Genomic DNA, 22,127 nt, shown 5'->3' with positions numbered 1-22,127 from the left:
GTGAATCTAAATGGCAATGTGTGGCATCCTTGCATAAATGCATCAAAGACTCTCTAATCTTTAACATGTATATTCTACATACACACGGACAGGGATGATGCAAGTGTGTATTGTCCATAGTTAGGTCATTGAAGGTGTTATATATTGTTTCAATGTACTATTAGTATATAATGTTAAACCCAAAATTAATTTTGTGATTAATTAAAGCTTAATCTAAATACCATGTTTAATTAAGAATTTTGATTAAGGGTTGCTAATCACGCGGTGAATTTAGTCTCTATAAAAGCAGTAGCTCACCTTCCACAACCTTCAATATCAACTCACCACACTTATTTTCTCACTCGTTCTTTTATATTCATCTCTCTCTAGCTAAAATTATATAAATCTCGAACGTGTGGATATATAAATAATAACAAAATGGAAAAAATAGGAGGAATAAGTAGTGGAGGTACGGGATCATCAGGAGAAGCAGAGGTGCGAAAAGGACCGTGGACGATGGAAGAAGATCTTATTCTTATCAATTATATTGCCAACCACGGCGATGGCGTTTGGAACACTCTCGCCAAATCTGCAGGTTCATTTTATTTTATTTTTAAAATCACCAATAACGTACTTTCTCAACAAAAAAAAATCACCAATAACATAATATATATTTCTTTACGTTATCTGTAATGTATGACCTAAATAACATGTAAAGGTATCTTTTACCAAAAAAAAACATGTAAAGGTATCATCATACAACATACAATATTTTCTCTTGTATCGATATATATATACACATATAAATTATACTTATTTTTTGTAAGCTTATAAATAAATTACACTTATTATCTGTTCTTTTATAAGAACGAATAAATATTTTCTTAATATGTCCGTTCGTTGTTAAATATCTCATTCTACAAAATTCTAAGATGTTTTCATGAGTGGTAACTAAAATATATATGGCCTAGCGATGAAAATAAAGTATGTGTGGTAGCTAAAATATATATAGTAGCAGTGTTTTGATAAGCATGCAATATATTTATAGTAAATATATACGTATGTATTAATTACACACATGAATCAATTGCTTATGTGGATATGCACGTACGTACGAGTCAATAATTGCTATGATGATTGTTCTTTTTTTTTGTAAGCTATATTGAATGTTTATATATATATGTATAGGTCTCAAACGCACCGGAAAAAGTTGCCGGCTCCGGTGGCTCAACTATCTCCGCCCTGACGTACGACGTGGAAACATCACGCCGGAGGAACAGCTCACCATCATGGAACTTCATGCTAAGTGGGGAAACAGGTTGGTTTTTAAATCATACAAATTAAAGAATATATTACACACTACGTGTAACGAAATAACAAAGTGAAAATCTTCGGACTTTGAATTGTTTGCATACTTTTGAGGCTATTTGACCCCCTCCCCCCCAAAAAGAAACTCTTTGAGGCTATACGCCAGTAGATCTTACAATAAAGCAACAATTTTGGTGACCAAAGCAAAAAAAGCGTTTAACATCTTTGTTACAACCTTTGATCGACGTTTGTTCTTAGCCGTCAGCTCTAAGTTTCGCACATGTCGAAATTGTCTTGACATTAACACTAAACCTCGTGCTTTTTATCAAAACAACATGAAAACCTCGTGCACATTATTTCTCCCGAAACACGTGGCTACGTTATCCCCATTTTAAAATGATTTATATAAGTCCAGTTGTTCAAGTGACTTCCCACGTTTCTGAAAGATTTACTCGGCTTTATTTATTTCCTTGTTGTTTAATTTATCGATTTTCTATTTTATCTTTCATTGATATGAAAAGAGCTGGAAAAAATATGGCCCAAGATTAAAAAGGTATAGTACATGATTTTCTAATTCAGTAGAAAGTATCATTACTAATTTCATATTTCTTGCATTAAACTTCACAGTTCTTTTTTATTACTTTCGAATTAGCTTCACTTTTCTTACATCTTGATATTTTATTTTATTGATACGAAAGGAAGCTTTTACTAAACAAAATTCACTTTATAAACCCTTTTAACAGACAAACAAAAAAGTAACGCTCTTGCAGAAATACTAATGGATAAACTTTATAAGGCTTATTAGCAGCACACAAAAATTATCAATAAATCATATCCAAACATAGTACATGTAATAACAGTACAAAAGTAAAAAGTCTCGTGACAAATAGAGAAAGCATCAGTGAAATAGATGCAAACCTTAATGTTTTGGATTCATCTAGATGTACTTGCCCCACAACAACCATTAGCTCACCATCTTAATTAAGTATAAAGAAAGTATACATCGTAACTATGTCTTAATCAGTCACATTACATCTTATTATATGATCAGGTGGTCGAAAATCGCTAAACACCTTCCAGGAAGAACCGACAACGAAATCAAGAATTTCTGGAGGACAAGAATCCAAAAATACATTAAACAAACCGATGTGACAGCAACAACAACGTCCTCCGTTGGATCTCATCACAGCTCAGAAATCAACGATCAAGCTGCAAGTACGTCGAACCATAATGTTTTTTGTACACAAGATCAAGCGATGGAGACATATTCTCCTTCAACTACGTCCTATCAACATACCAACATGGATTTCAACTATAGTAACTACTCTGCGTCTGCGGTTACTGGGACTGCGACTGCAACGGCAGATTATTCAATTCCAATGACTGTTGATGATCAAACCGGTGAAAACTATTGGGGCATGGATGATATTTGGTCATCAATGCATTTACTCAATGGTAATTGATTAGTCAAGATGGATCAGAAATATGGAATATTACTTTGAGATTTGTGATTTTTAGGATTACTGTAATTAGTAAGTGACATGTATATGGTTTTTGCCTCGTTGCTTAGAGGTTTGGGGATATAATTTATATGTAATATTAATGATCTAAATCCTTGATATATATTTGAACTCCGTTTGATGTTATACATAAATAAAACTGGAAGGGGTCATCTATTTTTCGGATTTATATTTGCATTACTTAAATAGTTTGCCTCAGGAGTGTTCATGTGTCACGAATATGAGTTTTCTTTGCCTATGATTTATACATTTTGATATTTATTTATTCCCTCTGTTATAAAGTGATACTACTTATTTTGGAGGATTTCACACATCTTAATCAAATGTTAAATATCTGTAAACATCTGTAATTGCATAAAACTAACAAGCCAATCTTGGAAACATCTGTATTATTGCATAAAAATTAACAACCCAACAATTTCATGAAAATAGACTTATAACATGACCAATCTTCATAAAATGGAAAGAGTAATTGATTTGCATTAATAAATTAACGATTGTATTAGTAATTTACTAATTTTATACTTCATATATATTTGAAAGATTAACAATTCAGCTATTTGAAACATATTTAATTTTTATTTCCCAATAACTATATTAACACTATTTTCTCCTTTAGACATGTTAACAGACAGTTTAAATACTTATTTAAATTATTTTTCATTAACTCACTTCATTAATTAAAGTAAATAATTTTTTAATAAAAGAAATTAAAACATCGATGTCTTTAATACGTAAATAATATCTATGCAACATTGGATTCATTGCAAATTGATTCATCAATTATAGTAAATGAACCTTCTTACAAAGTTATTAAGACTTTTTGTTCGATCCAAAACATAGTAGACGTGGTGGATCTACTAAACAAAAGCTTTTATCAGCATAATACGTTATTGTCGACCGATACAACTATCCACTAACAAATCACAGTAACCACACATCTGAATCTATACAGTTAACATATTTATAAAAAATATTTTCTGCAATGCTAAAGGTTTTAAACACAGCCATACATGTAAAAGAAGAGGTAAAACAAAGCATTTCTTATAAGCGTATGATGAACTTAGAAGAATCTTGATTGCTCATCCATATATATATGCACACATATAGACATGAGTTAGGCGTGTGTATACATACATGTGGACCTATGTATGTACATATCACATTACAAACATATAGAACCTAATCTCACCAATGGCAAAAGGTGTCACATGAGAGCTATATATAGACAGCTTTTGGTACAGATCACGTTGCCTCTATTAATCAATTTTTATCCATTTTTGGGCATCGCCATTCAACATGTAGAACCCGACGTGAGCCTAACTCTACTTGCCAAAACCACAACCTTTAAGATGAAGATGTCGACTTTTTCTTTTGTTAGAAGGAATAAGCAAATAATTTTTATAATGGCCCATTTTTCATTGATGTTTGTATCAATGCGTCACAGCGTCAAAACCCGTAAGTATTTACATCTAGAAACGATATCAACTTTGGTGGAAAACTAAGATCCGACTTAGAGCTGGGAATCTGAATCTTTACCCGCGGGCCCCGCCTCATTTGACCCGCTGCGGGGCGGGTGCGGGTCAACAAATTTGAAAAATATGCGGGGCGGGTGCGGGTGCGGGTTGAGCATATTTTCTGCGGGGCGGGTGCGGGTCGATCGAATTTAGACTGCGGGTACCCGCCAACCCGCAAAATAAAAAAAAATCTTTTTTTTTTATTTTTTGTTTATAAAAATATGTTTTTTATTAAAAAATAATAATAAAATTACGAATATTTAAAATAAAATTATTAAAATATATTATTTATATTATTTTTTTACAAAAAATATAAATAAAATAATTATTTTTTATTTTTTTATTTTACCCGCGGTCCCGCGGGTCACCCGCTAATTTATGCGGGGCGGGGCGAGTCTTATTTTTTTCAGTTGCGGGTCAAGCGGGTCGGATTTTTGAATCAAAAAAATGATTCGACCCGCAGCGGGGCGGGGCGGGTCGGGGCGGGTCGACCCGCAAACCCAGCACTAATCCGACTAGCTAGGAACTGAATGAGTAACCGGGCTGCAATTACATATAAAATGATATGACAATAAAGCCAAGATGAGTCGACTATATGACATAAGTATATTCCTGGAAATATGTATATTATAATATATATATTGATTTATTATTTTGTTTAAATCGGATAGAATAATTTGAAATTGGGACATGAAGTTAGGCTGGGAAGTGTAAGCACTAAAGCAAGAGGGCAAAAGCATTTAAGCTTTACCAAACTTCTTAGCTTTAAGTCTTTGGCTAATAGCTAACGACACATTTTGTCCGAATGAAGCATGTGTAAAGGATAAATCCAAGCTCTACTTCCCCTTTCTATGCATTGGCTAGAATAGGAATAATTAACAATTCATTTATTTTCGACGGGCACTATATATGTATATACTTCTCTAATATTTTTTTTTTGAATAAGTATACTTCTCTAATATTTGAAATTGTTATTTAAACTTTATCTTTGAAAAATAATGTGTGTACAAGTATTAATGTATGAGAATGTATGGCGTCTACATGTTTTAAACTTTATCTTTGAAAAATAATGTGTGTACAAGTATTAATGTATGAGAATGATATACTATCTGAAAAATAATGTGTGTACAAGTATTAATGAAAGCAGTATTAATATGAAATTTACTAGTATATCATTTGTCTTATACTATCTGATGTAAGATTTGTAAAATGGTTTCTCAAAAATGAATTTTGTCTGCTCAATATGCTTATAGTATACTTTAATTTAGCTGTAACTATGAAATTGAAAGGAATATCCACATGTTTATTTATTGTATTAGGCCAACGTGTTTATCATGTGGCAATTGCCGACTTCCCATGTGAATCATAAAGGAAAAATCACATGGCGGGTCGGTCACAACATACAAGTGGCTTCGCATTTACAAATATGTTAAACGTGGAGGAATTGGGGGTTTTATATTTATACAGAAAGCAGCATAAGTCACTTTATTCCAATTTCAATGAGTTTGACATATTTTTACTATATTTATCTAGTTAATTTTGAAGTCGCCTCATCTATCAATTATCATAGATGATTCTGAAATTATCGAGTTATTGATTAGACAAACTTTAACTAATGATTAAAGCATTACATAAAAAGAACAAGAAAAATGGGTTGTCTGAAAACTTATATCTAAGAGATGTTAAGTTATAAAAAAAAAACAGATGTTCGGCCCTTCTCGATATGTATATGATGTCCTATCTAAGTAGTAAGTACTACTAGTTTAGAATAACAAATGGGTTGACAAAAGAAACAGTAAAAAGAATAAAATAATATGTATAAATGAAAGCCTTTTAACAGAAAAAATAATATGTATAAATCTGTCACATTATTGTTATCAAAGGAAAATTAAAATTTCTGAGAAACACGACAACAGATGATTTATTTCTTAAATAATCAACAAAATTATAAGATTCTAAAATACCACAAATTTGAAGTTTAAGGAGTTTGTAAATATTTTAATAACCCTTTTTAATTGAATTTTTTTTCTTTTTATAAGTGGTATGGGACATTTTCTAACTGAGCAACTCTACACATATCCACTTTCAATAATCCTATTTAAACTTACAAAAGCCATTTTTTGTAACACAACGACCTTAACAGAAAGCTTTTCTTAACACACAAAGTTTTTCTTAACCTTAAAATTTGTGGGCTTTTATTTTGCAATTAACATGATTACATTAACTTAAAACATAAAAATCATACTTTTTAGTTATGAAAGTAACAATAAATATATTAAAATAAATTTCGTACATATGATAATTATTTCTTTAGAAAAATAAAACAAATATTTAATAATTTATACAGTTAGTCGAGTTAGTCGAATGGCAGATATATAATTTATGCCAATGTCAGAGGTTGGGGAAGGGGGCAGCTGCCCCTTATAAACTGTTGAAATAACTTTTCTATTCATTGATATTTGAAAATCTTATGATGGATAAAATCCAGTGAAATTGCATCATGTATACTAAACTTTTGACCTAATTAAGCCAATACTCTATTTCCCACACTATGATACCTTTCTCCATATGTTGGAGTAAGCTTGAAGTTAGCTTGAGGAGAAAGCAATCTAATCCTACCGAGTTATGGTTCATGAAAGGATTAGGAAAATATCCAAATATGTTATACCTAATGAGTTTAGGAAATTAAGTTTATATATAAGGAGATGCAAGAGTGTTGCATAACTTATGAGTTTTGTGATTGAGAGATTGAGAGCTTAAGGTTTTGAGTTATTTTCCTTAAGAGATTAATAAGAGAGTTATTCTTATTATCGAGTTCTTGTTTATTGAAACTCATCATCATACAAATCGAGATTCAATATTTGGTATCAGAGCATCAGGTTACAAAGCTATAAACGTGCGAATAAAGCTTAGTAAACCATGGGGGATATTTCGATCATATCAGCATCACGGCGAATTATAATGCTTATGGAGGAAAATTTATTCAACTTAGACTCACCGGAGCCTAACATGGATAAGGAGATGACAACAATGAAGGCTGCGGTTCAATCTAAAGGAAAGAAGAAGAAGCAGAAGAGAGTATCTGGTGATGATGATGATGCTAAGAGAGTCACGGGAAACAGAAAGCGTTTTGATGATCATGATCTGGTAAATACAGCGCGCAGACCTAAGAAGAAAAGGAAGAAAAATAAAGAGAAGATACAAAAAGAGGATCCAGAGGCGGACTTGAAGGAAGTTAAGCACTTGATCAACGGCTTTAGTTCTAACTGGAAGATGCATGAAACAAATCTATGGAGTAGCATTGAATTTGAGTTCGTTGTAAAGGTTGACATAATGACTGTGGAGACTAAGAAAAAGGATGAGATTATGAGAGATCCTTTAGCCCTTAGAGACAGTGAAGAGTATTATAAAAGGATAGAGAAAACTTGGAAGAGGGGCTACCTTCTGTATGAAGAAAAAAACGAAGAGGACAAAGAAGACAAATCCAACGAAGAAGCTTCTGACCTAGAGGAAGAAATCAGAGTTGATAAAGCCTCTGAGTGGATAGATTCTTCGGTTAAATTATTGAAACGTGACCATGCGTATCTAGCCACAGGGCAGAACAATGATGTTAAACAGAATGATCCAAAGAAGAAGAGCAGCAAGAAGGTGAAGCGGATCGTAGAAGAAGTAAATATCAATAACTCTAATGCTGTTTCAAATTTCAGAATCTCGGATCCATTGAGGGAAAAGTTTAAGGAGAAGGGTATTGAAGTTCTTTTTAGATTTCAAGCCATGACTTTTGATATGGTTCTTGATGATGCTGATATTGCTGGAAGGGTTCGTACTGGTCAGGATAAAACACTAGCGTTTGTGTTACCTATAATGGAGTTTTTTATCAATAGACCTGCAAAGAAAAAAAGGAAGCAAAAGGATACTAAGAGTGTTGAGATTATCTTCGAAGGTTATTTGAAGCAAGAGAGCCTACAAAAAGAGCTGAAGCGGGCGAGCCTGAAGTTAACTTCACAAGCCAGAGAGATTAAAGAGTTAAAACATAAGCTTTGGGAAAGATACGAGAAACTTCCTGATATGCAGTCGTACTTTCACTTCAGAGAAGGAGAGACGGATCGAACGCGTGTTGAGTTTTCAATCAAAACCAAGAAGGTTTTCATGGTGGTTTCTGAATTTGAAAACAAACCACAGCTATTGAGCCAAGCTAACGAGATCATTAAGAGACAAGCATATGATATAAATACACTTCAGAGAGCACTGATCAAGGAGAAGGAAGAAGAGATAGAATTTTATATCGTGGCAGAGTCCATTAATTGTCAAAAGGATACTTTCTCAATGTATCTCAGAGGCGAACTTGATAACATCCAGGAGGAAATGGATGCATTAAGGGATCTGCACAGATGGAAGCTCGACGACAACGGTGTCGAGAATCTCCTTAACAAGATGAAGAGGCGTGAGGTCAACGCCCAGTCAACGAGTCGTTCTGAGTCAACTCAGTTGCAGATCTTCGTGAGGATGATTTATGGAGGGAAAACAATAGTGATCTACACCAACAAGAACAACACAGTGGAGCAGCTCCACCACAGAATCGAGCCAAAGGTAAAGGTTCCAGTGAAGGAGCAGCTTGTTATCTACAAAGGAGAACGCCGCGATATCATGTACGCAGTCTCTCGAATGCTCAGGGGCGATTGGATTTGTCCTCGTAACAAGCTTTATGTGTCGTATCGGAACATCTTGGGATCTTTGCTGGACCTATTTTTGGGTATTGAGACGCAGAAAAGAGAGCTTAGCGTACATGGATGCACAAGGAACAGTATCAATGATCTTGTAAGCATCGTGAGGGACCTGAAGTATGCGAGAAGCTTTGAAACAGATACAGATGTTAAAAAACGAGATAAGATCATTGAGAAACTTTATGCTGAGATAGAAGTTTTGAAGATGGCAAAGTCTCATCCCCACGGATCTGCTGACCAGTTGTGCAACAAAGCCATAGAACTGCAGGAACAGTTAGAGGAAGCCAACATGATGAAGAGATCTGGCTCGGACTCTCTGGTTTCTTTGACGAAACAGCTAGAAGGAAGAAGTAAAAGATTGCACGCTGTGGTGTCTGAGATGACTGAACTCAAAGATAAGGCAAAGTTAATGGCGATGGCGGGGCTTAGGCAAAGCGAAGATCTTTATAAATCAGAACAACTGTTAGAGACTGCTGAAGAATTATTATCTAAGGATGAGAAAGAGGCAATAAAAATGAAGAGTGAGCTTGAAACTGTCAAAGAGGAGAAGAAACAGGGTGGTCATTATCCTAATCCTGGTGAGCTTGAAACTGTCAAAGAGGCAATAAAAATGAAGAGTGAGCTTGAAACTGTTAAAGAGGAGAAGAAACAGGGTTTAAAGAAAAATCAAATTCTTATGGAAGAGAAGAATAAAATCAGGTCGAAAGTGGAAGAGGAGAAGAGCGAGATATCTATGCAGATTTTAGCTTCAGCGTTACACCAAGCGTCGAGTGAATCACGCGTGTTGAAAGAAGAGTTGTTGAGCCTAGGTGGTCAGGATTACGAGATGCAAGTAGAACATTACAAGAACAGGATTGAAGTCACGCAAGTCAGTGAGGTGAAACAAATCAAGATGAGAGAGACTGGTCTGTTTAATCACGTGAAGAAGTTTGATGAAGAAGTTTGTAAAATGAGAAGAGAAACAAACAGGTTAGGTAATTTGGTGAAAAGGGCCCATGAAGAAACTGATGGAGCATTGAAGAAAGAGTCTCTGTTGAGAGATGATCTCAAAGAAGTGGAAGATGATGTGATTTGTCTTCAGGAAGCTCTCAGAGAAGCAAGAGCTGAAAGCTTGAAATTGAATTCGAAAATGCTGGACAAAGAAACTGAGTTTAAAAGCATTCTTCATGATAATGATTTGCTTAGAGTAAAAGAGAATGATGACAAGAGCAAGAGAGCGACAGGACATATCTTTTATGTTGGTGAAAGTCTAATTAGGTGGTGTTCGAGTAAACAAGAGAATGTTGTGGTATCGTCGTGTGAAACTGAAAACATGGCAGGGATTGAAGCCATGAAACATGCTATATTGTTTCAAGAATTACATCGGCTTATACCCGAGAGTGAAAATAGAGTCGACGTCTTGATGAAAGAGTTTGGGAAATTGAAGCTCAAGAAGATGAGAGGCATTATCAAAAGTTTGTTTCGAATGGATTTCAAGCTTAAGGGGGAGATTGTTGGAGTAAGCTTGAAGTTAGCTTGAGGAGAAAGCAATCTAATCCTACCGAGTTATGGTTCATGAAAGGATTAGGAAAATATCCAAATATGTTATACCTAATGAGTTTAGGAAATTAAGTTTATATATAAGGAGATGCAAGAGTGTTGCATAACTTATGAGTTTTGTGATTGAGAGATTGAGAGCTTAAGGTTTTGAGTTATTTTCCTTAAGAGATTAATAAGAGAGTTATTCTTATTATCGAGTTCTTGTTTATTGAAACTCATCATCATACAAATCGAGATTCAATACCATAAACACCAAACTTGTCCATCATAGGTATTTTTTTAATTTTATCATTATTTTTGGATTCTAAACCAATTCACTGTAAAATCTATCAAGACTCAACTTGTACTAGTCACTTAGTAGTGCTTTTAACGATAGAATAACGCATACATACCTGGATGCAAAGTCTCTACGGAATTAGTTTTTGAATATATAAACTTTTAGAATTTTTTCGGTTATCAGAAAAAGTGGTAAAACTCCTTCTAGTGCCCCATATGATTTTAAGTTCATTATTACATTGTTCATAGTTAGGGGTGTCAAAATGAGTTGTAACCCATGAATTGGTTCAGTTCAATTCTATTTTTTTTCATGACATGAACTTTATTTTTCAAGCTCATTTAATAAATGAGTTTAATAATCGAGTTCAAATTAGATCACAAGTTATATGAACTATCTTTAACAAACATGAGTTAATTCATATTTTTGTCGTTTTATACTCTATATATAGATGATTTTTATTTACTAAGTAAGAAAATATAGTTTGGATATGAATTATATTTATCTTCTAAAATTAAAATATAAACGAAAAGAATATTGAGATCAATTATCATATCATATATCTTTAGAATTAAATATAAAATAAAATATTTTTAAGATTCTCATACGAAATATTTTTTTTTATGATTTGAATAGACGAAGAGTTTGAAGATGTATCATCTCAAGACTCTTATGTGAAATAGACTTTTTGGATGACTGATTTAGCTTTGATTTAATATACTATTAAGTGTTGGTTTTATTTGCTATTTAATATTAACATTTTTAGATTTTTGAGATTTAAAATTTAAATAATATTATGAAAAAAATATTCTATATTTTATTTTTACGTATTTAATCTCAAGTTAGTTTATTTAACTCATGATCTAAATGATCTTAATTTGAGTTTATATATTGAAATTCATATAATAAGTAAATTAAACTGAGTTAACTATGGAAAACCTAAATTCACTATGAACCGAGAAGAGTCAAGCTCATTTTGATATCTCTATTCCTCATGGAAAACCTAAATTCACCACTGGTTTATGCTTGAATTTCTACTCCAACATTAACCGTAAATTCTGAATGGGAAAACAACAAAACTTCGGTTGATTTTTTTGCTATATTTTCACGATGTGCTGTCTTTAACCTTTACGGCCTGCATGTGAGAGGAGGCCCATATATATTGTTGGAAGAACCCAAAAGGTAAATAAAGCCCGATTCACTATTTTCGTTCGGAATCAAAGGAATTTTAAGTTTTTGTTCTCTCTCTGTTCCTAAAATACGACCAAAACAAATACCAATTCCATTAACCCAAATATAAATGCGTTAAATATTAAGAATACTCGTACAGAGCATCATATTCAGGTCCAAAAGAATCAACATTGTGCTGTGGTTTTTGTTTAATTAGAAAAGGTGTCATGCCATATTGCCATTCAATCACAAGTCATATTATTCCATCTTTTTGTCATATACCATGAGAATCAGTAATTGTAATCATTTGCTAACCTGTTAAACTTAAACACATACTTTAGTTTAGCAACTTCACTCAGACGGTCTGATATGTTACGTAGGGCTCCGCAAAAAAACTTGACCGAGAACTAAACCTGATCTGAAAAAATAGAAATAGTATCAAATTAAATATCCAAACAGATTTAAACTTTTGATATTCAAAAAACTAAAACCGAACTCGATTTGAACCGAATCTGAAATAGATTTATATATATGAATATATTAATTATTTTAAGATTTAATGTATATAGAACATCCAAAATATATAAATGATTTTAAACTGTCCGAAATACTTGAATATTTATAAATAATCAAAATGTCGAAAATATCTCAAATGTTCTCAAAACACCAAATTTTTTAAATATCTATTATTTTCTATCCAAATATTCACACCAAACCAATTTTATATCTATTCCCCTTCATCTATGTTTTATGTCGATTCCACCTTTCCGGTTTCACTTTCCAAACCGATAGGTCCAGTTACTTAGTTTAGTTGATGTTGTCAAAAAGACATGTTATTTAGATTTATATGTAATATTATTTTGTTTATAATTTTGAAAAGTTTAAAATATATAATAAATTTTAAAAATAATTTAAGTGAGTTATTTTAATCCAAACCGAATCGAATCCAAATAGAAATTTAGAAATATAAGAATGAGGAAATCATTGATCACGAATACTCAAAACTCAAATAAATCCAAAGCGAACCCAGATGAATACCCAAACGCCAGCCTCTACTCATATGTACGATCATTTTTTACCAATAAAGATTCAAGCAAGCTGTTTTTTCAAAAAAAAAAAATTATAAAAAGCCAACCTGGGTCCAAACTGTTACATTTTGTGCAAAATAGACAGTCCAGATCTATCGTAATAGTATCGTAACTTTAACATCCACCGTTCACTAACAAATGAAGTCAAAGAGGGGTGTAATCGGAAATGCATAAATACAACCTTCGTATATCATCCACACCGTATAATATAAGAAGCGTAAGCATTTATTTATTGTCCAAAATACCCCTTATCCTTGGTTTCTCTATCCTCTCATCTCTCGACTCGAGTATACAATCAAAAGCTAAAGCTAACGCATACAGATACAGAGAGAGACACGAACCAAAGCCAAAAGAGTGAAAAAAATGGCAGCGACGACTCTTCCCATCGCAACCACATTCCGCTCCTCCTCTTATCTCGCTCACTCTTCTCCCCATGGCTTCCCTTCCCGACCCAACACCATCCTCATCATCCGCTCACCTTCCTCCACACTGACCCACCGCGCAACCCACCTCCGTCCCATCTCCGCCGTCGAAGCTCCGGAGAAGATCGAGAAGATCGGGTCCGAGATCTCTTCTCTGACCCTCGAAGAAGCCCGTGTCCTCGTGGACTACCTCCAGGACAAGTTCGGTGTGTCGCCGCTCTCTCTAGCTCCCGCTGCTGCAGCTGCGGCTGCTCCGGGAGACGGTGGAGGTGCTGCGGTGGCTGCGGTGGAGGAGCAGACGGAGTTCGACGTGGTGATTAATGAAGTGCCGAGCAATGCGCGTATCGCGGTGATTAAAGCGGTTAGGGCTTTGACTAGCTTGGCGCTGAAGGAAGCGAAGGAGCTTATCGAAGGGTTGCCGAAGAAGTTTAAGGAAGGTGTGACCAAGGACGAAGCTGAGGAAGCTAAGAAGCAGCTTGAAGAAGCTGGCGCCAAGGTTTCCATTGCTTAACTTTTTTAAAAATAATAATTTGTTTCAAAGTGTTTTTCGTTTCTGGAATTATTGGTTTAGCTCTGAGAAAATATTGTAATGTGAATCAGTTTGCGTTTAGCTGGATCGAACTTTGAAATCAGGCTTAGGTTAGGTCAGAGAAAGCCTTTGCTTGATCGTTGGGGACAGGACACACCCATAAGCAACTTTTGTTTCCACCAGTGGAAATAGTAGTAACTTCTCAATGGGCTTCTGTTGTGTTGACTGACTCGATAAGCTTAACTCGTTCGCACTGGCCTGGGCCAGCCCATCTTGTTGTTTCAGCTTTTGCCGCCAAACTTTCTTCATTGCTTTTTTTTTTTTTTTTTTTTTTTTTGTCAAACACTTTCTTCATTGCTTAATGAAAACTATTATAACTAAAAAAGCTATGAAGAATTGAGCAACTTTATAAGAGCATAAACCACCGAGAAGAAAGATTACGATACTCTTAACAACGGCTAGGAAATACAGTCTATAAAACGTTTTTCAATGATTTAGCCATATCTTGTGGCCAGCTAAAAAAAAAAAATGATCGATCATCCAAGATATTTATGTCAACGTTTAAGAATGCTTATTAACAACACTGTCTACGCCAAAAACACAAGCAGAAAAGTTCTAGAAAGCGTAAAAGGTTAGGGATCCATCAATATTGTGGTGTGTATACGATTATAGTATGCTTTCTAAAATGAAGAAAGTTTCACTAGTTACAAATTTTGAAAACTAGATAGCAATTCATTTGGTAATACACTCATTATAACAGTATGGGCGTTTGGTCTAGTGGTATGATTCTCGCTTTGGGTGCGAGAGGTCCCGAGTTCGATTCTCGGAACGCCCCTCCTTTTTTTATTTGTGTAATATAATGACAAATGGTTGTGTTTGTGTAAATCCTACCATACTCGGAAAACTATTTGCAGAGTTATGTCCATTTATCGGAACGTTACATATCACAATGGAGGCTATTACAATAGAAAGGTTTCAGATAAAGATAAGCAGCCTGAAGTAACGCAGAGTGTATCTGATGGGAGATGCCTTCTACAGTTCACTAGTCAAATATGCCCCATTCGCTACTACTTCCAACGTTACCTTCAAATTCAAGTATCCTTCTTATGGAACACCTGAAAACGCAAAAGAGAAGCAAGAAGCTGAGGCGAGTGTATGAAAAATAAGCTTGAGGAGATGAGAGCCTTGCTGGATCAATCAGAAGGAGAGATGAAGGTAGAATTGCAGATGAAACTTGATGGACAAGGTAAGCAAGGTGACTGTTTAGTTCCACTCCTTAACTAGTTTTGCTTTTAAGGAAATGAAAGGTTCAAAGCCTGAGACTAGCTTTTGCAGAACAAGAAAAAAGCTATCAACTTTTGTTATGTGGGCCTAAATGGCCTATGATTTTAATCGTACTGATGACTGAAATAATAAGAGAGCACCAGTGTGAGAGCATTTTGATGGGCCTAAAATTTAAATAAGCCCATCAATTATCTATATATATAACCATTCATGGTTCTCAAGCTTCCTCCATCGTCAACTGAAACAATAAAAACCCTAATTCTTATGCGTCTCTGTCCGCCGCTTATAACTTGTTTTTTCGATTTTGGAACTCTGTGAGTGTTTTGCTCTTTCTTTGATACTGATTTTGAAAATGTTGATTACAGGCGAGGATGAATAATGCTTAATTATTTCTGACACCTCTTGTATGAGAAGAGTCTTATAAACTCTTCGCTGAGCAGATTATGCAATACTCTGAGCCCTTCAAATCTGATTATTTTTGTTCTGTTGAATTATTTTTTAGAAATTGTTTTATTTTCCCGACATTTATCTTGCTGAAGAGATGTACTTAACTCGGTTGGTTGCGATGATTTTTTAAATATAATTTCTCATATGGTATTGTCTTGATAGACTCACCTGTTGCCCCGCAGCGGAAACAATAGCTCATACTCCCGCTGTTTTTAAATAATACATGTTTTGATATTTTCACACTTTTTAATAAAACATATTAAAATTTACTTATTATGCATAGTTTTTTGTTATTTTATATTTCCTATATTTTTAAACCAATAAAATTTCAAGAAATGCAATTAATGTTTTTGAGATTCACAAGTATTCATAATTAGTTGACAAAAATTACATTGAAAATATAAAAAATACATCTTTTTGAAACAAAAAAAATTCCTGAAACATACATCTTTAAAAAAACAGAGGGAGTATTATTTTTCACATTTCAATATCATCAGTCCTAGGCGTTCTTGTGAATTTCTTTTGGCAGCCTATTAATGTATGCCTTTGGCTTAAAGTTCAACAATATCATATACTTCTCTTATCTATAGAATTTGGAAATCTAGAAGTTTGTAGGAGAAATCTGATTAAAAAGACTAATTCAATTGGATATTGCTGATGTGGAAGAATGGTTTTAGGCAACATATCTTTTTGATACTATTGGATACATTTCTCGCAAACAGATAGAACCCAATCTTTGGCATTGTTCACAGATGAACCAGCAAGTGCCTGATGATTTACAAGAGATGAAGATAGTGTTACTCTGTAAGGTTTCAACAACTATGGCACGAAAGCACTGTCACACCAATTGTATATGCACTGACATAATTACAACTTTCTTATAACCGAGATTTCTATCTTTAGAGGACAAAATTCAAACCATGTTACTTCCAATGTATCAGTGCTTGCCATTTTAATTGTTATTGGGTAGAACCCTGCATCACTTCGGTGTTATGACCTCTAAAAACACGGAAAAAGTTTGTCAAGTGGACACTATCCATTATAATGTGTCAATAATTACACTTATGTAAATATATATACAAAGTAAATAATTATATAGTGGTAATATTACAATTGTGTTTGATTGATTTTGTTCTAAAATAATGAGGTCAATCCGTAATTAATCAGAGAATCAAATTGAAACCAAAAACCTGACCCAACTTAAAAAATAACTCGATCCAACCTAAGTAATTACCCCACCAAACCTTAAATGTAATTTGTCGATTTGAGGATTTCTTACCAAGACAAAGACAGAGAAAAACCGAGAGACCGATATCGAGAGAAAGAGACAGAGTGAGTCATTGGAGAAATTCGTGCTAGATAGTGTGGTTTTTAAAGGCTTAGGTGCAGGAAGAGGGGTAATCATACTGGGATCACGATTAGGTAAAAATTATATGGTTTTCTACTTTCAGTTTTTTTGGTTTGTTTATGATTAAATGTTGTCTTTCTAGCAATTTCTTATGTGATTTTCTCTTTATGAACTCTAATTTTTTTTATTTCTAGAGAAGATAGGGGACTTCAGTCGAATAAAGGTGGATTTTAATAAGCTAGGTCGGGTCGGGTTTGCTTTAGTCGATTATAAGTTTATCATATTACATATTGACCTCATTAACTTATATAAAATTAAATAAACCCGATTGTAATATTACCACCATATAATTATTTATTTTGTTTATGTGGCATATATTAACATAAACGTCGTGGAGTTGTTGCCACATTATCATATCTTTGATGGTTTCTACATTAGAGTAAATTTCGTGTAACACTAACAAATTTTTTTCCTAGAAACAGTGAAATATATATTTGAATTTTTCACTTTCTGTATTTTTTTAATTTGTTATTGTGTATAACCCATTTGAGAGATTTTAAATTGATCCGGCTCTTGTTTGCTTCTACGGATTTAGGGTTTAGGGTTTAGAGTATGTACCCCATTCGGCAACTATACAAGTACGCATTATTAAAGTTACCATAGACACGTTTTTATTGTATTTTCTGAGTATTATTATCTATCTATGATCCTGTACATACCCAATATAATGAGAAAACGAAAATGCAATTCTGTAGACATAAAATCATTACTCGTTTAAGAAATATACTTGTATATCATATAAACGAATAAACAATGCTAATCTTTTACCAAAAAAATATTAATGAGAAATAGAAACCTTTGTAAGTAACAATGACACACTGTTTCTTATCACAATAATTGGCATTATTTTCATAACACGATCAGTCTCGTACAAGAATTGCCTCCACATTCTTACCTTAAAGTGATGAAGTCGCATAGTAAATGTGAGTGAGGAGGCAAGGATTTGTTTTAACTTATCCTGCTGCTTCATCGACCAAGTTTCCTTCTGCATCGAATTTATGAGAGGCGGCTGAAACGCACTCAGAGCTAACTCTTGTTTCTGAATGCTGATGAAACGAAGATCAATGAATACTCACAGTTTCTTGAAAATGATACTGATATCTTCCTCTCCACCAAAACCACTAGCGCTGCTTAGGACAGCAGCGGGTTTGTTAGCCTGAACATTAGGCCATCTTAAAGCCCAATGGATAATGTTCTTAAGTGGAGACCTAATAGGTGGAGACAGTAACATATTGAGTAAGCAGATTAAAAGAATTTATTGAAAGTTTGAACCAAGTTATAAGTCACGTTGCATTCCTCGAAAACTAGGCAAAAGTTTACAAAGCTAACAGAAACGGGAACATGCACCCGAAAACGATATAGTTAGGATTCTTAGGAATAAGGAACTTCCCACAAATTGGAATTTACAAGCCAACAACAGTCGAGAGAGTCTTTAAATTTGAGCATTGGCTGCGTCCCACGAGTTCCATATATACATATATAACTTAGACCAAAATCCAATTCATAAATATTTGATATACCATATAGTCTTTTTACCCATATCTCACATGTCTTACTATTTCCTACAAGGCAAATAAACATATTGTCCTGAAGCGAATAGAATGCTATATCGGCCTTAAGGAACTTCTGCCTGACGGCTTTAGGATTAGGGGCTTTGGCGCATGATGTCTTTGGTAATCCAAATTTTTTGGATAAGAAAATAATTGAGTATAAATAAATGAAAAGTAAATGATATAAAAATAGTTGATTTTGAACCATTAACAAAAATAAAAATGAAAACAATTGATATAGGCCACATATCATTTACTTTTCGCATAATGCCTATATCAATTGTGTTCAGGGCCGTCTCAAAAAAATTTAAGGCCCTGTTCCAAAAATATTAATTATATATTTAACGATATTACGAAATAATTTTAAAACTAATAGTTATATATATGTGGAAGCTCCCTTGGTCCGATGTTTTGACTAAGGGTTCATGTAATGCTTCTACATCCGGAGGTTTGGGGTTCAAACCCCAGAAAATACCAAATTATGCAGCTTATGGAGAAACGGATTACAGGAGATTTTCAGTTTGGTGCAGAGCGTACCATCGAACATGGATCTCATAGGACGGCTCGGAGAGGTGCAGTCAGGCGTGTATTCTCACAAGATGGTAGAATTGTCGGCTGTATAATCGTCTTTGTAATATTCTCATAATTGTAATAGCATAATTAATCGATAATAATCGATCCAGACGTTCAAAAAAAAAATAGTTATATATATAAAGTTTCTCTTATCTTTTAAAATATCTTAATATTTTTATTTTTAAATTCAGACTCTATTCGGCCGCTACAGTAGCACATGCTATTAGACGGTTCTGATTGTGTTATCTTTATTTTTGTCAATGGTTCAAAATCAATTATTGCTGTTACCCAAAGTATTGTGTGTCCTCAATGAGATAATTACTGTCATACACAGTATATGGTAAATGTCGATCTGTACGCAAATTTATATATCACTGTATGTAAAAAACAAAAACTGAACTATCAGAAAGCACTCGAAAGTATAAAAGAAACTATTGCCCAAGAATACGTGAAGCAGATTAAAGGTAGAGAAGGTTACTGTTTAATAGGTTATATCGTTTATATAGTTAATTTTGAATGGACAAATTTAACCGTTCGATAAGTTATTATTTATTATTTTAAATCAGAACTTTTCATAGGATTATGTCCTTGTTATTTATATGTCATGTCATTTCTTAATTTTAGTGAATTGTTATTAATTAAAACCAGTCAGAAAAATAAATCTATTTAAGGAATATTCCAAAATAAACCTATTTAAGAAATATTCCAGCCAGCAAAATTTTTTCTTCTATATATACGAGTCAAAAGTTTGTGTATTATATATACAAAAATAAATATTCAGTAAAGGAAGTTTTAATTTATTTTGGTATATATAATACACAAACTTTTGACTCGTATATATAGAGGAATTTTCTTTGCTATAAAGGAATTTTCTTTGCTATAAAGGAAGCTTCTTTGCTATATATACAGGTCAAAATTTTCATTTTTAATAGTAGTATGAAATGTAAAATAAAATAAATTATAAAAGAATAATTTTTATCTGATATAATGTTAAATCATATATTTTTCTTTTCTAAATTGATATTACATAAATCTCCTAAATATATGCTCTTACAAAACTATAGTTTTACATAAATCCTATTTAATAAATTCTAGTTATCATTTTAATTAATATTTAATGTCAACTTTTCTAAACCAGCATACATACAACTAATGAGTAGACATTTTTATAGCTATCATTTTTAGATTCTTTCATTGAATATACAAAATATTTATCAAGTAGAAACGTGTTAAACAACATATTTTTATTTCTACTATGAATTTACAAATGAGTTAATAATTTTATAGACAAAAAATAATCATCTCATGCTTTCAAATCTAGTTTATATAGTTAATTTGGAATGGATACCGTACCTATTATAACACGGTAGATAAGTCACCACTCACCAGTTTATCACAACTTAGTTGTGTGCTAACCAGTGCAAGTACAGTTCTCTATTACGTAGAGTGGTAGAGATCGTTATATCTATTTTTGGTTGGACAGAAATGCAATCTACAAATCTGAACTCAGCACAGTTCTTTTGGCGCTCTGAACTAACTTTTCATGTTTCTAGTTAAGAGACAAGAGCCACCACGTGCATGATACTCACGCCTCACGGTGACAATATTAGTTATGTTTCTGTTTTTATTTTATTTTTAATTCAAAATAGAAAAAGTATGCAACTATTCAACTTCGGATGCCATCCCAATCCCATGCATACATATGATTTCTGAAATGACTATTAATCTTGGTAGTTATAATTTGCAGAGTTACAGCTAGGACATTAATTTGGATTCTTGGCTTGTATATCAGGTTCATATTCACCGCATACATATCATACAATTCCTTCATTTATTAAGGAATAACTGTAAAAAAAAGGAATAACTGTAAATGTAAAAAAAGAGAGGACAGAAGAAAAAAACATATTAAGTTTTTAAGTGCCGGTACATAATAAACGTAAGGTATGTTACATTTTCAAAAGTACGATAGTCATACCAAAACTATTTTTTTTTTTGACAAACCAAAACTAATTGTTTATCTTCTCTTTATTAATTTTGAACAATTTTTCCCCCAAGTTGACAGTTTTTTTTAATGTACAACTCGTTGTGAAGGCACTGTAAGTGCAACGTGACAGGTTCAGTGATCGAGCAAGGCATATAGAATAGAGAAGAGAATTGTTAGAAACAAAAGTTCAGTTCGTTGCACTGTCTTAATTAGTATGAGAATATATAGAGAGATGCACTCGTAGATCGTATTCCATTAATTTATATCAAATATCCATAGTGAATCAGAATTAATATAGTAATGAAACTAACAGTTATGAAACTAGAGGTAGTAGCCAATATCACTCGAAGCAAAATCCATCATAGCGAATGAACTCACGAGCTCGAACTCGTCTTCATTAAACCAGAAAGCGTTACTGCCATCAAAGTTGTTTCTTTCTTTGAAGTCGAGACTTGGATGATTAGTATTTCCCAATACGACGTCGCTATGTGTCAAATCCATGTTTGCTTTGTTCTCGTACGAAGCTGGTACGAGGCCGTCAAAGCTCTTGGCGCAGATTTTGTCTTGTTGGTGTTGACGATTAGAAGCTGTGGCGGCGGAAATGAGCAGTGACGCTGGAGAGTTGTCTTCTCCGGTGGTTTTGGCTGCGGAGGAATAATCTCCGACGAACTTCTTACTGAGATGAGTGTTCCAGTGATTCTTGACTTGGTTATCTGTTCGTCCAGGTACTCTTTTAGCTATCAAAGACCACCTGGATTGGAAAGAAAATATCATACTTTTTTTTTGCTAAAAAAAAATATCATACTTCAGA

At 33.5% G+C, this 22,127-nt stretch overlaps 4 protein-coding genes and 2 non-coding genes across 6 annotated transcripts in view; 5 read left to right on the top strand and 1 right to left on the bottom strand.

Moving 5' to 3' along the window:
- Window positions 1-301: 301 nt before the first annotated feature.
- Window positions 302-2,976, top strand: LOC108825906 (transcription factor MYB21). Its single transcript, XM_018599264.2, has 3 exons — window positions 302-574; window positions 1,168-1,297; window positions 2,339-2,976. The coding sequence occupies exons 1-3, from the start codon at window positions 418-420 to the stop codon at window positions 2,748-2,750; spliced, it is 699 nt and encodes a 232-aa protein (XP_018454766.1). The 5' UTR covers window positions 302-417; the 3' UTR covers window positions 2,751-2,976.
- Window positions 2,977-7,597: 4,621 nt separating this feature from the next.
- On the top strand, window positions 7,598-10,567 carry LOC130500234 (uncharacterized). The gene is made up of 2 exons (XM_056994999.1): window positions 7,598-9,608; window positions 9,687-10,567. Exons 1-2 carry the CDS (start codon window positions 7,598-7,600, stop codon window positions 10,565-10,567), a joined length of 2,892 nt encoding a protein of 963 aa, XP_056850979.1.
- A 2,830-nt stretch (window positions 10,568-13,397) lies between these two features.
- LOC108824343 (50S ribosomal protein L12-3, chloroplastic) lies at window positions 13,398-14,354 on the top strand. The gene is made up of 2 exons (XM_018597756.2): window positions 13,398-14,037; window positions 14,142-14,354. The coding sequence occupies exons 1-2, from the start codon at window positions 13,483-13,485 to the stop codon at window positions 14,166-14,168; spliced, it is 582 nt and encodes a 193-aa protein (XP_018453258.1). The 5' UTR covers window positions 13,398-13,482; the 3' UTR covers window positions 14,169-14,354.
- Window positions 14,355-14,833: 479 nt separating this feature from the next.
- TRNAP-UGG (transfer RNA proline (anticodon UGG)) lies at window positions 14,834-14,905 on the top strand. Its single transcript has one exon. It is a non-coding gene; the product is annotated as a tRNA-Pro (tRNA).
- An 813-nt stretch (window positions 14,906-15,718) lies between these two features.
- Window positions 15,719-15,814, top strand: LOC130500541 (small nucleolar RNA snoR1). Its single transcript, XR_008939162.1, has one exon. It is a non-coding gene; the product is annotated as a small nucleolar RNA snoR1 (small nucleolar RNA).
- Window positions 15,815-21,559: 5,745 nt separating this feature from the next.
- The window catches only part of LOC108838841 (transcription factor MYB23), a 2,221-nt gene continuing 1,653 nt past the window's right edge, over window positions 21,560-22,127 (bottom strand). Inside the window, exon 5 of the mRNA XM_056994998.1 lies at window positions 21,560-22,067. Within this exon, the coding sequence (XP_056850978.1) occupies window positions 21,638-22,067 (430 nt within the window). The 3' untranslated portion in view covers window positions 21,560-21,637. The remainder of the gene's footprint in view (window positions 22,068-22,127) is intronic.

The sequence above is a fragment of the Raphanus sativus genome, chromosome 9 (assembly GCF_000801105.2).
Source record: "Raphanus sativus cultivar WK10039 chromosome 9, ASM80110v3, whole genome shotgun sequence".
Classification (NCBI taxonomy): Eukaryota; Viridiplantae; Streptophyta; class Magnoliopsida; order Brassicales; family Brassicaceae; genus Raphanus; species Raphanus sativus.
This window is presented reverse-complemented; position numbering and strand designations above follow the sequence as displayed.

Coding starts and splice junctions, on each gene's coding strand:
- LOC108825906 (XM_018599264.2), top strand. CDS start 418: ATGGAAAAAATAGGAGGAATAAGTAGTGGAGGTACGGGATCATCAGGA. Junction 575..1,167: donor CACTCTCGCCAAATCTGCAG/GTTCATTTTATT, acceptor ATATATGTATAG/GTCTCAAACGCACCGGAAAA. Junction 1,298..2,338: donor CATGCTAAGTGGGGAAACAG/GTTGGTTTTTAA, acceptor TTATATGATCAG/GTGGTCGAAAATCGCTAAAC.
- LOC130500234 (XM_056994999.1), top strand. CDS start 7,598: ATGCATGAAACAAATCTATGGAGTAGCATTGAATTTGAGTTCGTTGTA. Junction 9,609..9,686: donor AGAGGAGAAGAAACAGGGTG/GTCATTATCCTA, acceptor AAACTGTTAAAG/AGGAGAAGAAACAGGGTTTA.
- LOC108824343 (XM_018597756.2), top strand. CDS start 13,483: ATGGCAGCGACGACTCTTCCCATCGCAACCACATTCCGCTCCTCCTCT. Junction 14,038..14,141: donor TTGAAGAAGCTGGCGCCAAG/GTTTCCATTGCT, acceptor AATGTGAATCAG/TTTGCGTTTAGCTGGATCGA.